We start from the raw sequence: 25,221 nt of genomic DNA on the forward strand, positions 1-25,221 counted from the left end.
GCAGATTATTGCTACGAACTGGAAAGACACTTCTAAAATTTCTTATACTGCATGGTGGAACCTGCTATGTCATCACCATAGACTTGATCGTACCCATGCAACGACTACTTCTCTTTTGATTACAAGAGATTTGTTGTGGTTACCATTAACTTAATTTCTTTCCAGATGTGTAACATAATATGCCTTACTGTTATTATGTTATTTTTTTGCTTTCTTTCTATTTTCTTTTTTCTCTTCTTTCTCCCTTTTTTTTCCTCTCTCCTTTCTTTTCTTTTTCTTTATTTCCTTCTCTCTTCTCTTTCTTACTCATAAGAATTTAAAAAAAAGCATTTTATCTTAGTATAGGCATTATGTTTTCCCTTTTCTTGTGGATTTCTTGTATTTTACAATTCTCACTTATATTGTACTTATTAGGTTATTTCATCCTTTAATATCTTTTCATTTCTGTTTCTCATTGAATTGTGAATTTTATATTGTACTTATGTTTTAGTGCGTATATTTGATCTAATAAAGCTTTTTAAACTTAAAAAAAAAAGGTCCAGTGGTATTAAGAGCAATGAAGCGCGTTGGTAAAATTCTAGCAACATTCCGAACAATAATGTGCATTGGTTTTAGCGACAGACGCGCCCTGAACTGAATGAACGACTACCCCCCACTGGATCGATGGAATGCAAGGCAAGTCTAACAACGTCATGTACAATAAGGTGGATTGGAATTAACTCCTGAGGGCTGCGCATCTGCCAGAGCTAAATAGACGTATACCAGAGCTTCTTTCCAATCTTGAACTTTTTATTTCTTGAAGTCATCCTTATGCTTTCCACAGTGTCATCGAGATACAGCAATTTTAAGCAAATGATACATTTTCTTTCCACTAACGAGTCCCATTTTCTTGTGATGTGCATTAAACTCGAAAGGGTTTTCATACTTGCTCCAAGAAAAATGCATTTAGGAAGTACCCTTACTCTCTATTAAAATTGTATACAACATTCACTTTTCTTTAATTAAGTTCTTTATGGCAGTCTACGGCTGCAATGTTTAGACAATGGTAGGTTTTCATTTTTAGGTTGAGCATTCAAGACCTCTTGTGTATATTTTAGTATATCCTCTCGTGTATATACTTTAATGTATGTGTTAGACGGACCGGGAGGGTCGGCCGAGGACAAGAGGAGAGGTCTCCGGGGAGAGCCGTCTCCAACGATCGTACAGACGAGTAACTTCCCCCCCACAGACGGACACCACACAAAGATAAGGTTTACGTTCTTTATAGGCAAACTTAAGGTACGGTAGAATGGTACAAGGAGGTCTGGACGCAGGGGTCCCCTCGATTCTAGTCTCTCGGATGGGAAGGGGGTAGCGGGACAGTCTTGTTACCAATCTGGCAAAGGTGATGATATGATGGATAGCTCACAATCCTCGAGCTCGGCGTTCTAGATGGACGGGCCGCGGCAGCGCCGGCAGGTCCCGAGAAGATCGTAGGTAGCGACGGTCCGCGGCGGCGCCAGCAGGTCCCGGTGAAGATGGTAGTTACAACGGTCTGCGGCAGCGCCAGCTGGTCCCGACGAGGATGAAGGATTCAGAAGGTTGCGGCAGCGCCGGCAGGCAAGACAATAGTTCTCAAGGCAGGGCTACGGCAGCGCCAGTAGTCCGTCAAGGATGAGTTCTTCACGGTGTCTCTCAACTCCAGGATACAACTGCCTTCCTGCTCTGGAGCTGCCCCAGTTATAGGTCTGGCGCCCTTTGATGTCCGGACCCTCGCACTTGGAGGTCGGGAGGTCCGGGATGAGGGAGTCCAGACACCCAGCAGGGGGGTGGAGCCAGCGCCCGGGGGAGCTGGGGGCGATCGGCACCTGGCGGGGGAGAGCCATCGACACTTCTTTCTCCCATCAGCCTGCCAAGTGGTCCGTTCACCTCCTGGGTGGATGGTGGTGCCGGGATGTCGGGGCCTGGCCAGGCCCAGGGTTAGGGTCGAGCTGAGGCCACGCGGCCTCGTGGTGCAGTGTCCAAGATGGCGGCCGGGCCGGGCGAGGGAGCCGGTAGTGGTTCGGCCCCATGATACAGAGATGTCCGGGGCAGGAGTCCCGTATGAGACGGGGTGCGGATTGCTTCTGTGGGTAATACCTGGTGGGCCGGGGCTCGGGCCCTGTCATGCGGGGAGGGAGCAAGCCCTTCATGTGGCCTGTCCAACAGTATGCTTATATGTGTATGTACTTTGTGGGCTCTGGAGATCAGCCCTAGGAGTTTTCTGTTTTCGCTTAGGGGCTTTTTTTCTGCAGTCTCTGTTTAACTGTCTTGATAGAAAACAACCAGTAGAGGTCACTAAAATACCAAAATTGCTTTCTGCTTAGGGACTTACTTTTTCTGGCATACAGACTTTTTTTCTGCAGCCTCTGTTTAACTGTCTTGATAGAAAACAACCAGTAGAGGTCACTAAAATACCAGAATTGCTTTCTGCTTAGGGACTTACTTTTTCTGGCATACAGACTTTTTTTCTGCAGCCTCTGTTTAACTGTCTTGATAGAAAACAACCAGTAGAGGTCACTAAAATACCAGAATTGCTTTCTGCTTAGGGACTTACTTTTTCTGGCAACTGCCTCTATTTAACTTTCTTGATAGAAAACGACTAGCAGAGGTCAGTCAAATACCAGAATCCCTTTAGCATTCTCTAGATTCCAGTCCATAGAAATTGTCTTCCATGAGCACCCGTAGACAATAATATGTTTTTCAAATCTTGTATTTTCAGTGATATGACCACTGAAGGGCCTGATTTTATATTAAAAACAGAGCTTTGGACTATACCATTTCCTGCTGAAAGGCAATATTTCTATCCATGTGTTCAAATACCTGGCATGTTACGCAGTTTTGTGCTTACTTCCCCTCTATGTTAAAGAACAGTAGATGTTTCAGTGCCCAGGCTAATGTGCTGCATAGCTAAATACATAGAAGGTCCCAAAGGAGAGACCGACTCCATTGTAAATGCTTCTTACTTCTGTGGCATTTATAGTTACAATAAATAAAGACCATCCCTCTGCTTGACCATGTTTGTCAAGAAATTGCTAACTATGCGGCAACAATGATGCACTCTAAATCTGCAACTCTTAAATGTTTGATGAAGGCCAATGTCAGAGCAGGCCAGGCTTCCAGGAACCACATGCACCCATTTCCGCAGCAGAGTGAATTATGTAGCGCGCGGCTGCCATCTGCAAGAGGATATGCGCTGCCTCCATCAATTCAATATAAAACGTAATGGGAAACTTTCATTATATTATTTTATTGGTGAAAATAGCAGGCAGTAAAAGGCGAATAATTTGCAGAGCTAAGAAAGAAGCAAGGATAAAAAAAGGACGCACGTACAAGAGTGACGCAGTTAAATGCCACTGGGCTAGTGGGGGAGAGGGGCGAAGAAGGGTGACGAGTTTATAATTTAACACTTACACTTTTTGGCAACTTAATACATTGCTCCATTTTAAACCCTATTTTTTGAATCGTTTTGATCGACCCGACTTTGAATATTTTCTTCAAAATGATTCCAAGTGAGCAGCAGGGTGTGGCTGTCTGCAGTGCAGCAGGTGCAGTGGCACCAGGACCAAGGATTGTGAGGGACTAACTACAACCCAACTATGGCTGCTTTTTTCTATCCAATGATGGTGAGCATAAGCAAAACATTTTTTTACTCGCCCACATGGAGCGAGGGGGCAAGAGGGACTTTAAATGCAAAACCCGGGAGGTAAGAATGTGTATCAGATGAGGTACTTTGGAACTGAGCAGCATCTCTAAATGTGACACAGGGCAGTACAACGAGTGGTCACTAGGGGTCCTCCGGCAGGGCAGTGTGACGAGCTGTCACTAGGGTCCCCAGGCACAGCAGTATGACAAGTGGTCACCAGTGACCCCCTGCTAGGGTAGTGTGCCGAGCAGTCACTAGAGTCCATTGGTAGGGCAGTGTGACGAGTGATCTCACTAGGGGTCCCATGGGAAAAGGCAGTGTGACTAGCGGTCACTAGGGGCCCCTGGCAAGGCAGTGTGACTAGCGGTCACTAGGGGCCCCTGGCAAGGCAGTGTGACGAGTGGTCACTGGGGGTCCCTTGGCAGGGAAGTGTGGCAAGTGGTCACTAGGGATCCCCTGGTAGGGCAATGTGACGACAGTCACTAGGGGTCCCCTGGCAGAGCAGTATGACGAGTGGTCACTGGGAGTCCCCTGGCAGGGAAGCCTGGTAAGCTGTCATTAGGGGTACCCTGGCAGGGGAGTGTGATGAGCGGTCACTAGGGGGTTCCCTGGCAGGGCAGTGTGGCAAATGGTCACTAGGGGTTACCTGGTAGGGTAGTGAGACGTGTTGTCACTAGGGGTCCCTTGGCAGGTAAGCGTGATGAGCAGTCTTTATGGGTCCCCTGGCAGGGTAGTGTGATAAGCAGTCACTAGGGGTCCCCAGGCAGGGCAGTGTGATGAGCGGTCACTAGGGGTCCCCAGGCAGGGCCGTGTGACGAGTGGTCACTAGGGGTCCGGTGGACTGTCGAGGAGCTTTGAATATTGGATGTAAAGGAGGGCTGCTCCAAATGCCACAGGGGACAGTGCCACAAGCAGTCACTTCAGTGGAGCTGAGATGGACGCAGATCCGGAAGTGTCCGGCTGTAGCACCACAAGAGGTTAACCAGAGGCGCACTGGAGATGAGCAGCAGCTCAGAATGTCACAGGATCCAGTGCTGCCAGCAGTCACAGAGGGCCCTTGAAGATGGGCAGCAACGGTAGAAGTCACAGGTTGCAGTTGAGCCGCTGGGATGCACCAGGATGAGGTGCTATGGGTGGTCATTAGAGCCCCCATGGACCAGGGCAACAGTTATGAATGTAGCAGGATGCAGTCCTGCAAATGGTCAAAACAAGTCACTTGGATATGGGCAGCTGCTCTGTGTGTGTATAATGCAGTACTGCAAGTGGCCACTAGAGGTCCCCTGGAGATGGACAACAGCTTTGCATGTGTATAATGCAGTACTGAAAGTGGTCAATAGAGGTCCCTTGGAGAGGGGCAATAGCTCTGAATGGGATAGGATGCAGTACTGCAAGCAGTCACTAGAGGTTCCTTGAAGCTGGGCAGCAGCTGTAGATGTCACAGGCTGCAGTAGTGTGGCCGTAGATGTGTGGAAATGCAGTGCCGCAGGCAGCCATTAGAGGTCCAATCAGTGGCGTCACTAGGGGGGTGCGGGGGGTGCGGACCGCACCGGGTGACACCACCCACATGGGGTGACACCAAGGTTACGCTGTCTAACACAGCTCTGCAGACTCGCCTCTGCTCTGTGGGGGGACGATGGGTAGATGATGTCACTTTTTGCTCCCCCAGGCACGGTAGTGCACTGAAGTCCAGCAGGAATTGTATGACGATATCACGGTGGAATAAGGACGTCTGTAGGAAAACAAGTCAGGTCATATCAGCCTCTGAAACCTTCAAACTGAAACGCATTTTGGCAATTGTGTCGGAGCGGTGATGATGGGAGAGGGTTGTATAAGTATGACCAGGCGGCAGCGTGCGGGGCCATGTGATGTATTCATGATGATGAAGAGATAAAACAAAATATGGAAATGTGTGTCCTGAGCCACAAGAACAAAGAGAGGGGCAGTTATTTTCAAGACAAGGACAAGGACAACGCGTGAATTTGAGAGAATATTACTTTTATTATGTACGGAAATTAATATTGATACATAACTTAATGACTTTTTTCAAAGAACAATAAAAAGCTGCATAATTTGTGGACTTCATAGTATTACCATCAAGCCAAAGAACATCCATATTATCTAGTTCGTTACAATTGCAGTTTGATTTATGCTGGGAAGGATTCCGATTTATGATATGCAGGTCAAGGGCACATCTTTACAGCAGAGGGACAACCAACTTTATTATTCTCCAGGGTCTTGTTATCTACCTTTTGCACAAGGCCATACGCAACAGCTGCGTTAACCAACTGAACAATCTTACTACGATTTGTACCAGAAATCTGCAGAACAGTGCTGTACAGAATACACTTTAACATTGCTGCTAAACTGCAATGCTCTTATCTCAAGATGCATGTAAGTGAAGTTGTGTGTGTACGCACATATGTGTATGTACTACGTGCACACCCAACACATGCATACATCTATGTAATTTTGTACATGTAATCGGTTACCAAAGCGTTGCAGTTTAGTTCCAATATTAGTATGTCTTTTGCACAGTGTTGTAAAGGGGCCAATTAAAGAAAAGCACTTAAGAAAGTGTGACAGTGGTACATTAGGAGCTGCAGATTAGGGAATTGCCTTGCAGCACACTGAGTACAGGTGCCTGGGGACAACATCGACTGAGTAGATGAGGGCAGACTGACAAGGGTCTTCATGGGCAGTGAAGGGCTCGGGGTTCTAATGGGCGTGTTTTATGGGTTTAGAAGCCTAAGGTTATTTTATGAATCAAGAGAGGAATTGAGGGCTAGCAGAGGTACTTTGGAAATATCTGACTGTCGGCCAGGAGGGACGGAAGGCAAGCTGAGGTGATCTTTCTATGTGATAGGCTTCAAACACAGGTGGGGCCCCTCAGAGGCTTTGGAGACTGGTACAGAGGGGCTAAAGGTCAGTTAAATCTTGCTGAAAGTAGGGGTGGGTTAAATTGGGAGAAGTGTGGTGCAGCAGCTAGAGCGGCTTACTCCAGAGAGAGAGGCTCGTGGCTCGATACCCGACGCCTGCGGCAGCTCAGCTCAGCATCATGTGATTGTGGGCAATAACTCACTTAATCTACGTGATGACCCCCAGCACCTGGATACCCTTAAGGGTGATAAGTTTTACAAAACTGGAATTAAATGTGAGGGCTAGCAAGGGCTTCCGAGAGTTATTTAGGGGTTGACTGAGGCCTGCTAAGGGTTTCTTTGGGTCATCTGTTGTCAGTAGAGAGTGAAAAATGATGGTCTGAGACCATGGTGACAGGGTCTGTGAGAAGATGGAGACAGAGTAAATGGATCCAAGAAGCCGCTGGTGAACGTGCACTGTACAAATGTCTTTTTCATTCATTTTCATTCATTCATCTGTGTAATGAGCCGAGGTAGAGTGGGCTTGAACACTGTCTGAGGATCAACTAAGGGTGCTGATAGACACTTGGAAATGTAACAACCAGCTGAGAGTTTGTGATGAGAGTTGAAGGTAGGCTGATGGTGCCTCAGGACAAGCAGAGGGCCTCTTAGGGTGGATGAGTGCTAGCATTTAGTTTGCTGAAGTATAGCTTGTCAACTCTTAGTGTTAGCTGAGTGTTTATGGTGCCCAGTTGATGGTTTGTGAGAACTTGCTGGGGTGCTGCTGATACCAGCTAAGGGCTAGAGAGCCATGACACAATTTGTAATGACAAGTCGGGTACCTTCTTTACAACCAGAAGAAAGGTTCATTAACATGTCCCTGCCGACCAGAGGAGACCAGTATCCCCATGTTTGTCTACCTTCTTGTTGTGTTCCAACTTACACCTGTTCGCTCTGTGAGGTTAGCTTGCTTTGCTGCTGCTTTTCCTCTGCCTGTTTTGTGTCTGAGCGCATCATGCACAGCTACTTCTCTGTACCTGCTCGGTGTTGTGTTTTGTGGAAAGGGTGCACTTAAGCTAGCATTCTGTACCTGTTCTGTGGGTATGAGGGAAGCTTCCACTGCTTCTGGCTGTGCTGTGTCTTTTCAGTATGTGTGATGTAAGTTTCCACTGCTGCTGTTGCCTGGTGTATGCACTGTTGGGCACTCATTACATTTAATGTTTAGTGGGCAGGGTGGAGGTGTGTACCACTGAATAATATATTTATTCTGCTTCTTTGAGTTTAGCCCAATCCCATTTAATATTTCAACAGAGTAAGCCATTTGGTGCGCCCAGACACTATTTCTTTACTCAATGGGAAATCACCATAAAACATTTTAGTACATTCTTAGTATCATTGGGATGTTACATTTAATTGAATCAGAGATAGTGAAACTGATTCAGATTATTGAAATATTAACGAGGATTTTGAATTACTGTTGTAAATTAGTGTGCATACTCTTTCCTAAGAAGAGCTTGCAAGGATATTTGATGGTATTTTATGCCCAGCATAAAAGGATAGTATGTGACACGCTGACCACTGAGGGCCCTATTTACAAAGGCCTGTGACACTTTTTATGCTGCTGTTGCACCACAGTTTGTGACACTGCTGCAGCATACAAAATGCGCCACATTTACAAAGTGATGCATCTAAGCAGATGTGTCACTTTGTAAAGGCATGCACTACATTATACCTGCGTCAGGTATAATGTATGCAGGGTGTGCATTCCCCCGCAATAAAGGGTTGCAAAAGTGGTGCTGTGAAATCTATGAATTTTCACTGCAACACTTCTAGGACACTAGTGTGTCAATATCTTATGCCTGCCTCACAGCAGGCATAAGACTGACACAGGCCCTTTCACATGGGGCTTCCTTCCATGTGAAAGGACACATTGCTAGAGTTGTGTCTCTTTTCATACATACCCCAGCAATGCATCACTTTTGCACCTACAGATACGACAGTAATACTGACATATTTGTAACTCCTTGCGATGTGGAGCGGTGTACATTTATTATGGCGCATATGCGGTGTTGCAAGGAGGGCAATCTGAAAACTGTTGCATCGCTGTTTTCACCCAGCGATGTGACCGTTTTCATAAATGAGGCCCTGAGTATTTATCATCATATAAAAGTGCATGGCACTGACCTACGTCCTTTATCGAGCACACACTGCTTGACTGTGAGGCGAAGGAAATTCCTATTGGGAAGCAGCCTGTCAAGCACAACAAACTGAACAAATACCAACTAAGCATGAAACACATGTACGAGAATATCCAGCACTGGCTATACCAACACTAGGCGGCAAACGCTTGAGAGACAGTGAGTATCAACACTATTGAGGACTGCATTTAGCAAAATGCCTTGGGAGTTCTGGTGCAGGCAATATGCTTCTCTGCCCAACAGTTTAATTTGTTTTAGTTAATGTACCCTGGGGATGTTCCTGTGTGCTTCAATGCAGTAAGTCGTGAGGGGGTGACACCATGAGTTACCCGCACCGGGTGACACCAACCCTAGTGACGCCACTGGGTCCAATGGACCTGTGCAACAATACACTGTACTGCAAGTGGTAATCCATGGTGCCTTGGAGATGGCTAGCAGCTCTGGCTGTCACAGCGTGAAATATATTGCAGCAGTGCAAATTTCCCTGGAGGTCGAAAGCGACTCTAGATGTGTCAAGTGGTGACAAGAGGTCAAGTGGAGATTTGCAGTAGCTAGGGAAGTGACAGGAATATTGCAAGCGGACACGAGGTGATGCTTGTAAGATTGGACTTGTACCTATAAAATACATAAATTCAGAAGAGTAAAGTTAGAAACATGTTTCAGTAGGTCAAATTTAAACTAGATGAGGTATCTGGGAGACATAGTCAGAAGGTGAGAACAACTGTTAATAATAAACTCAAGTAACAAAAAAAGAGAGAAGGTAGTAGTAACCTGGTATGGTGACTCGATGAGGGGAAACCTCTTCTTTGATTGTAATGAACTCAGCCAACCAGCAGAAAAAACTGCTATATACATAGCACAGAGTGGCATCATAAGGCACTTGCAACGCCAGAGGAAGTATGAGAAAACGTTACTTTACTCAAACCACAAAGCCCATGCACAGTATGCTCAACTACATAGGAGGAAAACCTCATTTTCCAGGCTGGCTAAGTACCACGCATAAGGGGTTACACTAACGCATTTTAGTGCTGGTATCTGCATCGCATCACATCACTGCACTGAAAGCATTAGTCACGCATTTATAGCGCCCCTGACCACCACTTGCGACAAGGCTGCAGAATTAACCAATCAGTCTTCCAGGGAGCACGCTAATTGGATTGCTCTGCTTTTTGCCTGTGACAATTAACAAAACAAGCATTTGAAATGCAAGAGGTCTCGCTTTCATGAGAATTTGAGCTGTTGGCATTGTAAATGACAATGCATTTTATTTATTTATTGGGTTTTAAAACAAACATAAATAAAAGGCATTGTCATTTATAATAATAATAGCTTAAACTCTCGCACATGCGATACCTATTGCATTGCAATAGAGGGCCTTTTCGACCGTTTGTTAGATTGTAAATATCAGAGGAAGAGACCGGCCTGCGAAGTCTTCAAAGTAGTGATAAATATCGCAGCGAAGAAGATGTGCAAGTGTTGTAAATTACACAGACACAAAGTGTGAAGTGAGAGTTACATATGATCTGACCTATAAAGATAAACAAAGTGCTCCAACACATTTTGCTCTGTAATTACACTGTTGCGGCTCAGGAGGAAGAGCGGGAGGTGGGGCTATTTCCTGCCCTCTCCGTGATTTGAGTGTGCAGTGTGGTATTGCGTAATGTCATTGCTATCTTTGGCTTAATAAAAAACACTCCATCTGTAGTAGGGCCCTGGCTTCACCTTCTGGTGCAGGGCGGGCTGTGCTTTGTGACAGGAATGGAGGGAGGGAGGGTTGGTCTCAGCTGCAGCTCTAGCCCCTTACAGTGCCCCTTACAGTGCCCTTACTATTACTAGTGAGCGAGAGGCGCTGAGGTGGTGGTATTGGTAGCGGTGGTATTGGTGGTGGTGAGGTGGAGGTGGTGGTGTTGGCATTGGTATTTGTGGTGGTGGTGGTGGTATTGGTTGTGGTGCTATTGATGGTGGTGGTATTGATGCTGGATTTGGCATTGGCGGTGGTATTGGGAAAGGCTCTACAAGCCGTAGCCTGGCCATTGTACCTGGACCACGTGGTCTCGGTCAAGACAATCAGCAACATGAAAGTGAAACATGAAAGACAATCAGCCGCTGGATAAACTGCAACAGTACACAGGGATCTGGACAGCACCTTGCGTTGTTTTCTTCTGGCAGAAGGCCCCACCCCTGCACTGCACATGAGATGATTGGCCCAAAAGGCAGGCGTAGATGCAGAAGATTTGTTTTTTGCCTTGATGCACATGGCCAATCATGGTGCCGCAGCCACAGCTCCGGTACAGAAATAGCACCTTCTGTCTTGGTGCACGACCACCTCACAGTGGCGCTCATTGAGCAGGAGGGTCATGCTGGCTGCAGGATGTCAGTACTCCAGTGATCACCGGCTGCAAGTGTCAGTCTAGCTGAGCCCAGCCAGAAAGCAACATGAGCGGCCTCTACTTACTTTTTTAGGTTGAGCATTCAAAACCTCTTGTATATACTTTAGTATATACTTATATGTGTATGTACTTTGTGGGCTCTGGAGATCAGGCTTAAGACTGGTATGCTTCTGCTTTTTCTGTTCAACTGCCTCTATTTCACTGTCTTGATAGACAATGACCAGTAGAGGTCAGTAAAATATCAGAATTGCTTTCTGCTGAGCGACTTATTTTTTTATTTTTCTGTCAACTGCCTCTATTTAACCTCCTTGGTAGAAAACGACCAGCAGAGGTCAGTAAAATACCAGAATCACTTTAGCATTCTCTAGATTCCAGTCCATAGAAGTTGTCTTCCATGAGCACCCGGTAAACAGTATGTTTTTCAAATCTTGTATTTTCAGTGATATGACCACCAAAGGCCCCGATTTTATATAAAAGACAGAGCTTTGAACTATACCATTTCCTGCTGAAAGGCAATATTTCTCACCATGTGTTCCCATACCTGGTGTGTCACGCAGTTTGGTGCTTACTTCCCCTCCATGTTAAAGAACAGTAGATGTTTCAGCACCCAGGCTATTGTGCTGCATAGCTAAATACATACAAGGTCCCAAAGGCGAGACTAATTGCATTGCAAATCCTTGTTTGCTACAGGGGGTGAGGCTGAGTGCAGATACTTCAAGGAAGTTTTTTTTCTTTAACTGTGCACCTGGGATCCCGTTCATTGGCAGTTAGTAGATGCATCAGGCCAGGGTGGGGCACCAAATGAGAGCACACTGGGAGTCAGTCCAGTCCAGTCCTAGGGACCCCTCACCAAGGTCTGCAGACTGCTATTGCGGAATGCAAGGCCTGGTGCAGACAAAATGAGAAAGTCGACATGACACATTGCCTGTGTGCCATGCCAGCTTGCACTGCCTACGGTATAGGGTAGTCACTCCTCTAGTAGGCCTTCCAGCCCGAAGGCATACCACAGGTGTGGGAATATCTGCATGAGAAGATATGCCCCTACAATATTTCAGTCCATTATTGGATGTTGTAAGCCACAGAGAGTACATAGGCTGGAAACTCAACAACTCGAGTTCCCAAGCACCATGAAAGCTGCTCGGAAAACAGGAGTGTTTGGTACCAAATTACTCCTCTCAATAAACCCACACTGATGTCAGTGTGAGATTTATTGAACCATGTTCTCAGAGGGCACCTCTGAAGTGCCCCCTGAAAACCCACCAACTCTGGTGTGGTCACAAACTGGTTGTAGGCAGCCTGCCACCACCAGACATGTTACTGGACCCCTGGGTCGAGAGCCTCTGCTCTCCAGGACCAGGAACAAGGCCCATCCTGGGCAGAGGTGTCACACCACCTTCCCCAGGATAGGCACAGTACTCGAAAGGGACGCTTCAAAGGCCTGCCGTCTTTATAATGCAACCCCCAGCCTCTAGTGCTAGCAACAGATGGCAGCCCCTGGTTTACACCCCCACTTTGGGCGGGAAAACGGACAGGAAAACCTTAAAGTTTAGGAGGTGTGCCCACCTCTGCCAATTCCACCCCTGTGGTGGAGGAGGCGAAGTGAAGCACATCTTTCAGTCCCCACCATTTTGATGGGGAGACTCCTACAATCAGGGCTAGGACTATGCATCCTCCCATAGGAGGGTGGTATAATTGAAGTTGTAGTCACCCCAGGCAAGGTGCCCTTTGGCCCTACCTGACACTCCCTGAAAATGCCCCTAAATGTAATATTTAGGTGGCGCCCCCAGACCCTGAAACTAGTTTCTGCTAACCTAAGGACAAAGACACCGTACAGCGAGGCCTGATGATGCCGGTCCTGCAACTAGCAACGTCCAGAACCCAAGGAAGACTGTCTGCTCTTTGGCAAAGACCAATTTATCCCGAGGACAGCAGATCGGTCTCCAAGAAACCTACACAAAGGACTCTGGTGCCCTTGGGAACCGCAAGTCCTGCCCACTCTGCACACGATGCCTTCGGCACATTTCCGGGAGGCCCACCGATCCAGAAAAGGTTCCCCAGAGCTCCTGACCCCAAGTCCACCAATGGCTGACCCTCTCCTGGACTCCATGACGAAGCCTGCAGACTCAATCCAGAGGCTTCCCCAGACACGACTGGCTCTGGTAAGAAGAATCCAACATCAAAGAACACCCCTGCACCCGAAGCCCCTGGTCATTGGTGAGCTGAACCGATGGTGCCCCTACGATCCTCAACACCTCAACTTACCTCTGTCGTCTTTGATGACATGTGTGCAGCCTCCTGTGCAATGCCTGTTTGCCTAAACCAAGTTTTTCCATTTAAGAACATTGGGCACCCAATGCTATATTATCACCCTGCATCCGGCCGACCCTGTGCCGCTGCTGGTGTATGTATGGTGCTGCTTTGTGCCCACACCTGTACTTGCTTTAACCCCCAAAGCTTGGCCACTGTAACCATTTTACCTACCTGCAAGCAGTGTGGCTCCGAGCGCCCCCAATCGTCATTGGGCCTATACCGCTGGTGGTGCAGAGTTTGTGCTTATCTGACCCGTGCCCTCTGCTGATCTAAAACCCGGAAGACTGGAACAGTAATTATGGTACTTACCTGTGAAGCCACAATGTTTTTTCCTTGATAGGATAACATTGAAAATTGTAGTCAACTTTTAAAAGACAAGTAGTTTTTTGCGAAGATCTCGGTCTTAAAATAAAATGTAAACAAAGCTTATTTTTATAAAATTGGTGTGGATCTACTTTTTGAGTCTTATGTCAGTTATTGGTCAATGTGTGTGCAATAATTGTCTTACACGCCTCTGTCTTAGGCTTAAGGCTGCTTGTCCAAACTACCACTAACAGAGCACTTTGGGTTTACATTGAGCCCTGTACACTTCAGGGGAATCTCTGGACTCTGTGTATAACTACCTACTGATATGCCATATACAAAGCCAGCTTCCTACAGCCATGCACGATATTCTGACAAGTACGGGGCTCTCGCACAGAACTGAAGAGAGACATGGAAACTAGCAAGGCACAGAGAGGCCCTGTACCTTCCAGGGCAACCAGTAACAAGAGAGAGTAGGGAACTCCTGTAAACAACCACTCACACTATATGACTGCAGATGGAAGGACAAGTGGCAAGTAATGGGACAAAAAATAAGCCCGGGCACAAAATAAAAATGGCCCCCATTAGCGAACCATATAGCTGAAAAAGTGGCCCACATTTGCAAGTAAGACCAGTTTTTAACTTGTAAATGCATGCTGTATGGATATGGGAACAGCATGCATTTGTGTTTGCTGCAAGCAATGCTTGTGGCAATATTAGTGAAATTAACAGGAAAAAAGGCCCACCAAGTAATCAAATAGGCCCACAAACTGCTAATAAACAGTTCTGCATACTGATCTGGGAGACGGGTCCATTGGGCACGTCCTGATTGATCTACGGGCAAAATGCATTTTGCAGAGGTTTGCATCAATGGAGGGTTTTAACCCGTATATGGGTTTGGTAAGGGCAAGGTGGCTTTTTCTGCAACCTGCAAGCAGACTCATGGGCAGCTAGCTAGCTATACCTTCCCTCCATCAGGTATGTGCCATGCAGATCCTATTTCTAAGCAGGAGCAGGCATAGATCGAGAATCATCAGGACTTCCAGCTCTGCACTAAGTAGACCTGGTATCTCAGGACCTTCTCAATGTCTCACAAACGACTCAAACGTCCGAAGATCCAACATTAACTTTCATTGAAAACAAAAGTTTGAAAGATACAAGTTCACTACCTCCTTAGTTCACACTTGTAGGGAAGGATGCTTCGATGTGAGCGGCAATGCCTCAACTGCTGATACGCATTTCTTCTGTCTGTTGATGAGCACTGCACTACAGAATTCAGTAGCACAATTAAGTCAGTGGAAGGCACCAGAAACACACATGTCCAACAAAAAATCCAGACCCTCCAACCAGATGCATCATCTGTCCAAACACACTTTCAGCAACTATAAAGTACCACAATTCAAGAAAACTTGTGTCAGAGATCGTCGTTTCACATTCCACGACGAAAAAAAACCTTGAAGCTCCCTCTCCATTGAGATAAGTGTCATCTAAAACCACCTTGCCTCCAAGACGGCCATAAATCAAGGTTTACATGCATCAAATCACTGATCTTGAGTCAACTCAAAAGACAACACTTACCGACATCAGTCCAAATAATTTCATATGGACAGAACATGTTAACTCGCACGACCAGCAGGTACATTCCAAACACTGAATGATGCATGCTATATGCCTTCTCACACACCCTACAGATATTGGCAACAACTGTGATGTTTTTGCAGCGAAGAGTTTGCTGCAATAAGGCCAGTATGTGTGCAAGAACCAGAATCACCTACCTCTTTCTACATACAACATACTACGATCACACATTTCTCCAACAACATATAAAGGCCGGTAAAAACTGCTTCAGAAGGTTGGAGTACTAAGAATCCACTCTACTGGCAGCTGCCCACTCCGCAAATGTTAGAAACATAACATTACATGGTACCACTGTCTGTGCCCAATGCTTACCTGACATACTTTGGTAAAAAGAGGGTACTGCTGCAGGTGGAGGACTCTGGGAGATTATCTGTGACTTCAGAGCTGTGGTGAAAGGAAGAAATAGTCATGTTTTGCTTTAAAGCCTCAATACATATTCATTTAAGCGCTCACACTATACTAACAAAACTGGATTCTCAGCAGTTTGTGGGATGAAAGCTTGCACTGATATCGTTTGTGGTGCTGCCGGGCTGTAGTGAGTGAGTGAGTGAGTGAGTGAGTGAGTGAGTGAGTGAGTGAGTGAGTGAGTGTGTGTGTGTATAGACAGCAGTCCTGTTCTACATTTGCTGACTTTGCTTCAGATTCTTGCTCTGCTGCTGTGCACCTGCCTTGAGGGATTGTGCGAATCTTGCACTGCAGCAATCTGTACTGTACTTTTCAAGTGTGTGTGTAGCTTGCACTCTCGCTCGGCAACTGCTGTGTGTGCTAATATGATACTTGCTGTTGCCTGCACCATGTCCTTTCCCCATTCTAGGTGAGGGCAGCTTGCACTGCAACTTTCCGTGCTACAATTGTCCCTTGTGTGTGTGTGAAGGAAACTCTCCCTCTACTCTTTTTTGTATGACTGCAGTTCACACAGTGCAAGGGGAAGCTTGCACTGCGACTGCTGTGCTGGGCCTTCGTGTGAAGGACGTATGCACCGCCAATGCCAATTTAAGGCTGATTGTTGGATCTTTCAAAATGATACAGGAGGGTGAACTGATTAAAGCAACGTTTATTCAGTAAGCCAGAGCAAGAGCCCACAACGTCTCTCTCCAAGCTACTCCTAGGACTGTGTAAGTACCGTCCATAAAATGGTCTTGAAGAGAGGCGAAAACATGGAATCTTGAAATGAACTCCGTCAAAGAGGTAGTACAACACTATGTCCACAGTGAGCACCACACAGTCGGCATTAAGTCACAATACATCTTCACCATATACAAGAAACAAATGAACATTGTATACTCAAAAATCTTATGTCCACACAGATAACATTTTGAATCACAACCTCCCTAAAATAAAACAGAGTTACAAAAGTATTATAAGATATATCCATGAAACATTTCCTTTTAAATATTTTCCAATAATTAAGTTTTTATGACAAAATAAATTCGCTAATGTATCTAGGTTTGTTTTTATTTCTTGCACTTGTATATCTCAACAAAACTGGTTCATTGCATTCCTCAAATCTACTGTTTCCATCAGTCCGACAGACAAGTGACACTTCGCCATCCACACAAGAATCATCTCTTCTGGTCACTTCATAACCTGAACTACTAGACTTAGCGCTTTGCCCTTCCGGCTCTCCTGAACACACTAAAATCATCACACTTCTGGCCACCCGGCACTCTAGAGGCACTGGATTTGTACACTAAAACATTACTCGTTCCCCCACCAGGGTTAATCTTGGCAACATTCCTCTTGCTCCATCAATGCCCATTTTCCACTGTGGGTGCATGCTTGCTAATGTGAGTAACCATGGACTTGGTATAAAACTGACTGGTCACTTTTCACAGACCCTGGCGGTCTGACTCAGGCCTTATCTCCCACTTAAAAATCCACAACCTTTACTTTCTTTGACTCATCATATCTTTTCTTGCTTCTCTGTTCAGAATCTACTAAACTTTGCCTTCTTTCTTGGACTTTAGGCAATCTCTAGTCCTATCCAATACCCGAACAGGACACAACTCGTTTAACGAAAGTCTACCTTGCAACAAAACAACAGGTGCAACTTCTGAGGTCGTGTGTGGTGTGCTATTATAACTCCACAATCTCTTCTCAACCGCAGACTGAACATCTGACCCTGATGGCAATGCTATTTGAATGGTCTCTTTTATAAACCTGTTCACTCTCTCCAACACACCAGTGCCTTGAGGACTATACAATGAAACTGTTAAATGTCGAAGACCAAGCAAAGCAAGAAACAACTCCATTACTTCAGTCTTAAATTGCGCACCGTTAAATGTGACTAACATTTTGGGCAACAACTTCTCCGAATTTTAATCACCACTTTGTTATTAGGGCCACTCAAAAAACTATGATACACCCATTTGGAATGTAATCAAAGATCAGTAAAGCATATCTCAAATTCTCTTTGAGTGGCAACACAGGCTCAATAAACATCCATACCTAACTTTTCCCAGATTGGCAAAGGAAATTCCACTGGTGACAAAGAAGTATTGTATGTATGTAAGAATGTATCTGCTGTTTTGAATCCAGCACGCCTTGCAGCCATCAATTACACTTCGGCATCCATTCCCGACCGCTAGTATAAACGCCTTAATCATTTTCTAGACCCAGACAAACATACATGACCGCCATGGGCAAATCTTACTAATTTGTTTCTTAGCTTCACAGATGGCACTAACAGGTTACCTCATAAAACGAATGCACTTTCCACAGCAAGTTCATCCTTAACTTTATAAAACAGTGTCACTTCTTCCTGAATGTTATTAGCTTTAGGACAGCCTTGATTACTATATAATTTCAGTAAGTTTCAACACTCCTCTTAAGCTCCTTATTTCCATTCTCTCTGAGAAACTACTACTTCCGCAATTTAGAACACCATCGGACAACTCTAGAACACATCCACACCTTCAAGATCATCTGAAGTGACATCTTCAGAGGCATCCCCACGGGCCAGATGTAGGTAGGCATTTACCGGTCGGTAACGGCCGAATTCGGCCGTTACCGACCGGTAAATGCAATTTGAGATGTAGGGCCCTGTATTTTACAGAATCGGTAAATTTACCGATCGGTAAATTTACCGATTCTGTAAAATACCGAATCGGTATTATTTCCGATTCGGTAAAATTGATATGTAGGTGGGACTCTTCTGAGTCCCACAAGCATTACAGATTCGGTATTTTACCATCAAATACTATTTGATGGTAAAATACCGATTCTGGTGTGCATGCACATGTGTGCATGCACACCTGTGCCATATGACAGGCAGACCTGCCCTTAGGGCAGGTATGCCTGCCACATGGCCCCGAACCTTTTTTGGGGGTGCTAGAGGGTGTCAAAGTGACACCCCCTGCACCCTTGTCAGAATCGGTATTTACCGATTCGGTAAATACCGACCGGTAATGCCCCATTCATTCCTATGGGCTTCAAAGCCCATAGGAATGAATGGGGCATTACCGGTCGGTATTTACCGAATCGGTAAATACAGATATTTACCGATTCGGTAAAAGGAACATCTGGATGTTCCTACATATCCACCCCTCAGATTTACCGATTTTTAATTACCGAATCGGTAAAATTCGGTAATTAAAAATCGGTAAATCTCATTTACCTACATCTGGCCCTAGACAGAAAATCAGGTCTAGAACATTTCCCTCCTAGGATGTGTTTAATGTTAAAGACGAATTCCTACATTTTGGCCACAAATCTCACTAACCTGCGACTGGATTTGTTAAAATTACCATCCCTAAAAGATAAACTAAGGGTTTATGATCTGTCACTAAAGTAAATTCCCTGCTCCCAAACAAGTGGAAAATCAGGGAGTGACCCCCACACGGCCCATGCCTCCCTTCCTATTTGTACAGTATTTTTTCCTGCCTTAAGTTAACTCCTTGAGGCAAAAGTCGCAGTATTCACCTTTCCTTCCACCATTTGATTTAACACTGCTCCAAGTCATGTCCCACTTGCGTCAACTGTAACTATGGATTTTGCGTCGTCATTAAAAGCCTGTAGAACAGGAGCTTTTCTTATCACATATTTTAAGGAATTTAACACTCCCTTCCAGTAGCTTTCTTTATTTTTTTTTTTTATGTTTCTTTTTATTTAAGAAAAACAAGCAAGGCAAATACAATACATAGGAAAGTGAAGATTGTACGAGGGTAGAGCATCATATCTTCAAATGGTACAAATAAACAAGATATTGAGGGGGGGGCGGAGAGGACACAGAGGAACATCGAAAGTACTCAATAAAATAAGGCGGTCAGGGACATCAATGACCTCGGAAACTGGTGGTACACATATATCCCCGCTATATCTATTCCAAGGGCCCCAAATCCTGCTCCATTTCCGGGGGCACCCTCGAGCCAAGTACACTGTTTTTTCTCGGAACATACACCAATTCATATTTTTAACCCACAAGTCAAGAGTAGGAGCCTTCTGAGACCCCCACAACTGTGCAATGTTCCGTTTGGCAATCATGGCCCCTAGAGTCACCCACTCGGTTTGTGCCACATTATGATCAGTAGGTTCCCAGACATTGAGTAAGCAACGCCTGGCTCCTGGTAAGAGGGCTACACCCGTGACCTCCTGCATTACCGCATGTACTCTGTTCCAATAATCAGACACTTCCCGACATTCCCAGATGATATGGAGGAACGTCCCCAACTGACCACAACCCCTCCGGCACAGACCCATCTCAGATAGCCCCATCCAAACCAAACGGGGACCCGTGACATATACTCTATGTAATATTTTAAGCTGCACCAATCTCAATCGCGCTGGAATCGCGACCTCCTTAGGAGAGGAGATCGCCGACTGCCAATCTTCGTCATCAAGCTTAAGGCCGTCACTTGTCCATTGATTCCGCAACTGCAATAAAGGGTCCGCTCTATGATTAATCAATTTTTTGTACACTAGGGATATGGTGCTATCAGGCAGATGACCATCCAAGATACGATCCTCTAACTGGGTAGAGTCCGGAATCTCTTCCCCTTCCGAGAAAACGGAAGTCAGAGCATGTCTAATCTGGGCATAGCGAAAGTATTCCGCCCCTCCTAATTCATATCTGTCTGCAGGGCCGCAAATGATTTAACCTGTCCTTTCACCCATATGTCTCCGACCTTGGAGATACCAATAAGATCCCACTTGTCGAACCCTTTAGTGTTCCATAGTTTGCCAAACCGATTTGAGCCGAAAAGTGGGGTAGCCAGAGTTAAGCGTTTTCCAGTAGCTTTCTTAATGGTTCTGTCTGAAAAGCAAATTCTTTACAACTCTGGAATATTATTCATATAGCCTCACAAAAGATCTCAATTGTTCCTTGTCACTGGGCACAGGAGCCGCCCTAATAGCTTCCAGTAATTCGGTACCCTGATCCTTCCAGTCTAAATCACTGTACACTCTCTTGACTACATTTTACTTTGGATAATTCTATTTTTGTAGGCCATTTTCTCATGAAAATAGCCCAAAATGTTGAATTCCAATCCTACAAATACAACAGTACATATGTCTGGGGGTTTAAATTCCACACGATTCCATTTGGTCAAATACAGAGCATCAGAAATGATAGTTACAGGTGAACCTAAGTCTATTGTGACTAATTTCAACAGATCCAATAGCCACCTGACAGACAGGTGCCCAACCATTTTGATTAGCAACACCACCCTTAAACCACTCTGGTTAGAATCAAGGGCTCCATTTACCAAACATGGTTGCTGCTTCACCAAAGCAATCGTTTTTTTAGCATTATTGCGTGCTTAAGAGAAGTGACCAAACTTTTTGCATTTCATGCATAGTTTCCGAATGGTAGAACACTGTTCATAACTTGCAAGATGACTTTTGAAATCACATCTAAAACAGAATTGAGGAATGTCTTTGGGACATTCTTTTTTAACTTCTTGTCAGAGAGAGTTGAGCCTGAAACTATTTTATATCTAGCACGGATATTTTCAGTTTCACCCAACTGCTGATATTTGCCTATTTCTTTTGAAGCTATAATTGATCTTTTTATGTCTCTGGCAATTTCTAATCTTTCCTCTAAGCTAGGACATCTGCACCACAAAAGTATTTCTTGGGTTCTCTTTTCATAACAATTTACCACCAACTGGTCTCCTAAGAAGTTGGCCAAACGGCCATAAAACTCACAAGTGGTGGTGAGTATTCTCAAGTAAGCTAAGAAACGATCTACAGTTTCATCCGGTTCCTAGAGTCGAGTAAAATTAACCTATGTCTCTCTACAATTATGCTAAGATCATCCATCTTTAAAATAAGATTCCAATTTGGTGATAGCCTCAGTGAACTCATCTAATACAAATGGCACAGGAGGAATTTTAGGAGGTAAACAATCATACATTCTTTGCCACTCATTACCTAAACAAATATATAAAATAGCTTTTTTCCTTAAAGGATTAAATTTAGTTCCATCCACAGCAATTAGATAACTCTCAAACGATCGGTTTCATTTAGTCCATTTTCAACTTGGCTTGCCAGCTCCACGCAAAAACGAACTAGGTAAAATTGCATTCTGTATTTGCTTATGAGGGGATTTCTTTGCACATTAAAATTGAGCTTAATGAAAATTTCAAAGGAGTGAGTGAAGTAGCAATCTCTAAAGTGTAAAATGAAATACACAAGTGCAGTTCACAGTAGAGCTGTCTATCCCCAATCACAAGGGAATTGTAAATGAGAAGCCATCAGCTGTCTTACAACGAAGAACTCGAGTTAGTCAGCGGGCGCAGAGGAGCTGCCACGCTGAGAAGGCACTTGGCTGAAAAGGTGAGATTACCAGTGCTTCTGTGGTTGAGTAAATCTAAGAGCATGCGAAAGGCAGAATTATGCACTCACACACAGAAATGTGCTTTATGCGCTAGACACAGAGTTGGGCTGCTAGGATGAACACTTGCGGCCCAGGAACGCACCTTGTAAGCTGCCATTAAGTGAGAAAGATCCGTAACGGGAACACAAATTCAGAAAGCTTAATCTCTGTAACTGACGTGATTCCAAATGGAAGAGCACTGGGTTCCTGGTAACGAGGTCCCCAGTGTCAGAACTCTTTACCAAAATTGTACAATTGTTCCCACCAATTGGCAAAACCTTTAGCAACCCCTAAGTCCCTAGTAAATGGTACCCCAGGTACCAAAGGTCTGAGGTACTAAAGTATGTCCCTAAGGGCAGCAGCACACATTTTGCCACCCTAAAGGACCCCTAATCAAGCAAGGTTGCCATTGCAGGCTGCATGTCTCGATGCAGACAAAGTGAAAGCACAACAAGTGACCTCTCTACGGGCCATGTCCCTTAAGAGGACGCCGGCACACCAAATTTCGATGGGGTTAAGCAATACTGCACATGAACCCTCCACACCCCCTCCGCCCGTGTTGAAGTGGGCCAACGGGGTCAGCGTGATCCTCAAGCACGCAAGGTATGGAGTGACTCCAGTGACTTCCTCACCTTTGCCTGCGGCCTCTGCTGCAGGCACCCTAAAATGAGAGTGTTGCCGATGGAGAAACCGGACACCCCAAAGAACCCCTGCTCCCGGACGCCCCGTTCCGAAAGAAGAGGACTAATGGTATTCCCACTTCCCCTAACATCGCAAGAACCAAAGACACACATTGCTTTTACTGGCCTGGCCTCATAGTCTCCCTCCTACAGCTTCTTTCTACCGCAACCATACTCCATTGGGCACCCGCTGCTGTTTGGCACTCTGCACCTGGTTGCCCTAGTGCAGCTGGTGGTCTGCTGGTGCTGCCTTGGACCTTGACCACCACTAACCTTCACTCCTGGAGAAGGGTCCCGTAAGTTGCTGACAAGAACCTCATATGATTTTTCTCCCATAGGTTAACACTGCAAAACTAGTTTTTTACCTGAATGATTTTCTTCCGATGCTTAAACATATATAAAGATGCTTGTTATTTCTATAAATTGGTGTGGATCTCCTTGGGTTGTGGGTCTCATTTTTGGACCACTGTCTGTATTTTCAGATGTATTGCACTCCTCTATGTTAAGCCTAAGGCTGCTGGACCACACTACCCATATTAGAGCACTTCTGGATTGCTTTGGCAAGCCCCTTCTACTCATAAGGGAACACCGTGACTCTTCACATAGTAGATCAGCTTCCTACATATAGTAAAGTAAATCACCAATCCGGTAGACTTCGGGAAGTGATCTGTAAGAAGGTGCTGAAATTACTTGAACAACAATTTAAAGGTAGCTCGTTGCCAAGTAAGAATGGATCCTTCAAAATGACACAGGAGGGTGAGCTAATTAAAGGAGCATTTCATTCAGTGCACCACATGACATCTCGCTCCAAGATGCTCCCAGGACTGTCCAATGACAAGCCCTGGAACGCTCTTCAAGGGAGGAAAAAACATGGACCCTTCAAATGAACATTCTACTCTATTAGGGAGATAATTAAGCACCTTGCCCACACATAGCATAGCACAGTGCAGACAATGAGCACATAACACTGCTCTGTCCGCCAGAGAAACATTTGTACTGCTTCTTGCTTGTTGTCTCCTTGCTCTGTATGCCCAATACATCCACCGAAGTAAGGATGCTTGAACTGACACTGCTCGTGCTGCATCTACTCTATATACAAGCTAGTCTTGCAAAGATTTATACGTACTGTGCCGCTTCAGTAAGACAGCCTTGCACTACCACTGCAGTACCCGATGTGAAGTTGTACAATGCAGCTATTACCGCTTCCTGGTTGCAATACAAGTAACATTTTTCAGATATTCACAACATATTTTGAGATTTGAACAATAATCATAGTATATTTGAGTGTGCGAACATCAAAACCACAAAAGGTAATGGGAGAAAAGCTTACAGTAAATCTAACAACTGGCCATCACTTTGGGTAGCATTACAACCCATCGTTTTTATGCCCACCATGCTATCTCATATTAGACCCACTCACATGCAAATCAGTCGTGGCTCTTCTCCAATAGAACGATTGCCAGTGGTTAGACTTATAGCAAACATTCCTCCCATCCCCTTTTGTGTGTTTGATGTAATGCACCAAGTTGTCAAGCGTATGCCCAGACGGGGGTCCCTTGCTAACTGTGCCACTGGAACCAAGCTATATCCGACTGCAGAGACCCAATCAGGGTGAAGCTGGTCTTGCGTTGCTTGTGATCTGGACTAAGATTGGCAGCTCAGGCTGGATTGTTCCTATTGGAGCAGGACCAATGTTGATTTACAAATAGCTCAGTTTAATTCGAGGTAGCATGGTGGGCAAAAGAACAATGGTTTGGAATGCTATCCAGAGAGATTGCCTGTGGTTAGACTTATTGAAAGCATGTCTCCAATCACGCTTTGTGTTTTCACAGTAATGCATTAAGTGCCAATGGTATACCCCGAAATGGGTCGCTTGCTTTTTGTGTGACTGGAACCAAGCGATACCAGACTGATGAGCCTCAACATCGGCCAAACTGGTCTTGGGATGCTTGTGTTCCAGTTCAATAATTAAAGTTCAATGTTACAGTTTGTAAATCCAACAAATCCACAATCCACAAAAAGACTGACACCCCAACATCTCCAGCCACCTGCTACTACCTAGATTTACTGTAGGCGCTTCAGACAAAAAAAAAAAGTCAAAAAAATATCTGCATATTTACCCTGACTTATCTGGATAGATGTATATAGGTGCTGGCAAACGACTTCTGCCAGTGACAAATCTTAAGAAACGGCTGCGGTCCTCTGAGAGAAAAAAAGAACACATGTCAGAGAAAAGGAGAAGCTGCATGACCTATCGGCCCCATGTATTAACAAATCTTGCCACACTCAAATCCTAGGAAAGAAAGAAAAAACATATAGGGGTATCCATAGACGTGTTGGGAGGATTGGGGGAGGAGCCTTTGCAAAGA

The 25,221-nt window shown here is 45.2% G+C and overlaps 1 protein-coding gene and 1 long non-coding RNA gene across 2 annotated transcripts in view; one reads left to right on the plus strand and one right to left on the minus strand.

Annotated features, from left to right (window-relative positions):
• Positions 1–25,221, minus strand: part of HECTD3 (HECT domain E3 ubiquitin protein ligase 3) — a 376,275-nt gene that overhangs the window by 1,110 nt on the left and 349,944 nt on the right. Inside the window, exons 19-20 of the mRNA XM_086952299.1 lie at positions 24,973–25,054; positions 15,671–15,742 (exon numbers count right to left, since the gene is read on the minus strand). Of these exons, the coding sequence (XP_086808425.1) occupies positions 15,671–15,742; positions 24,973–25,054 (154 nt within the window). The remainder of the gene's footprint in view (positions 1–15,670; positions 15,743–24,972; positions 25,055–25,221) is intronic.
• On the plus strand, positions 285–4,229 carry LOC147746893 (uncharacterized). The gene is made up of 3 exons (XR_015307498.1): positions 285–1,124; positions 2,188–2,258; positions 2,481–4,229. It is a non-coding gene; the product is annotated as an uncharacterized LOC147746893 (long non-coding RNA).

Source organism: Lissotriton vulgaris, chromosome 1_1, assembly GCF_964263255.1.
Source record: "Lissotriton vulgaris chromosome 1_1, aLisVul1.2, whole genome shotgun sequence".
Taxonomy (NCBI): domain Eukaryota; kingdom Metazoa; phylum Chordata; class Amphibia; order Caudata; family Salamandridae; genus Lissotriton; species Lissotriton vulgaris.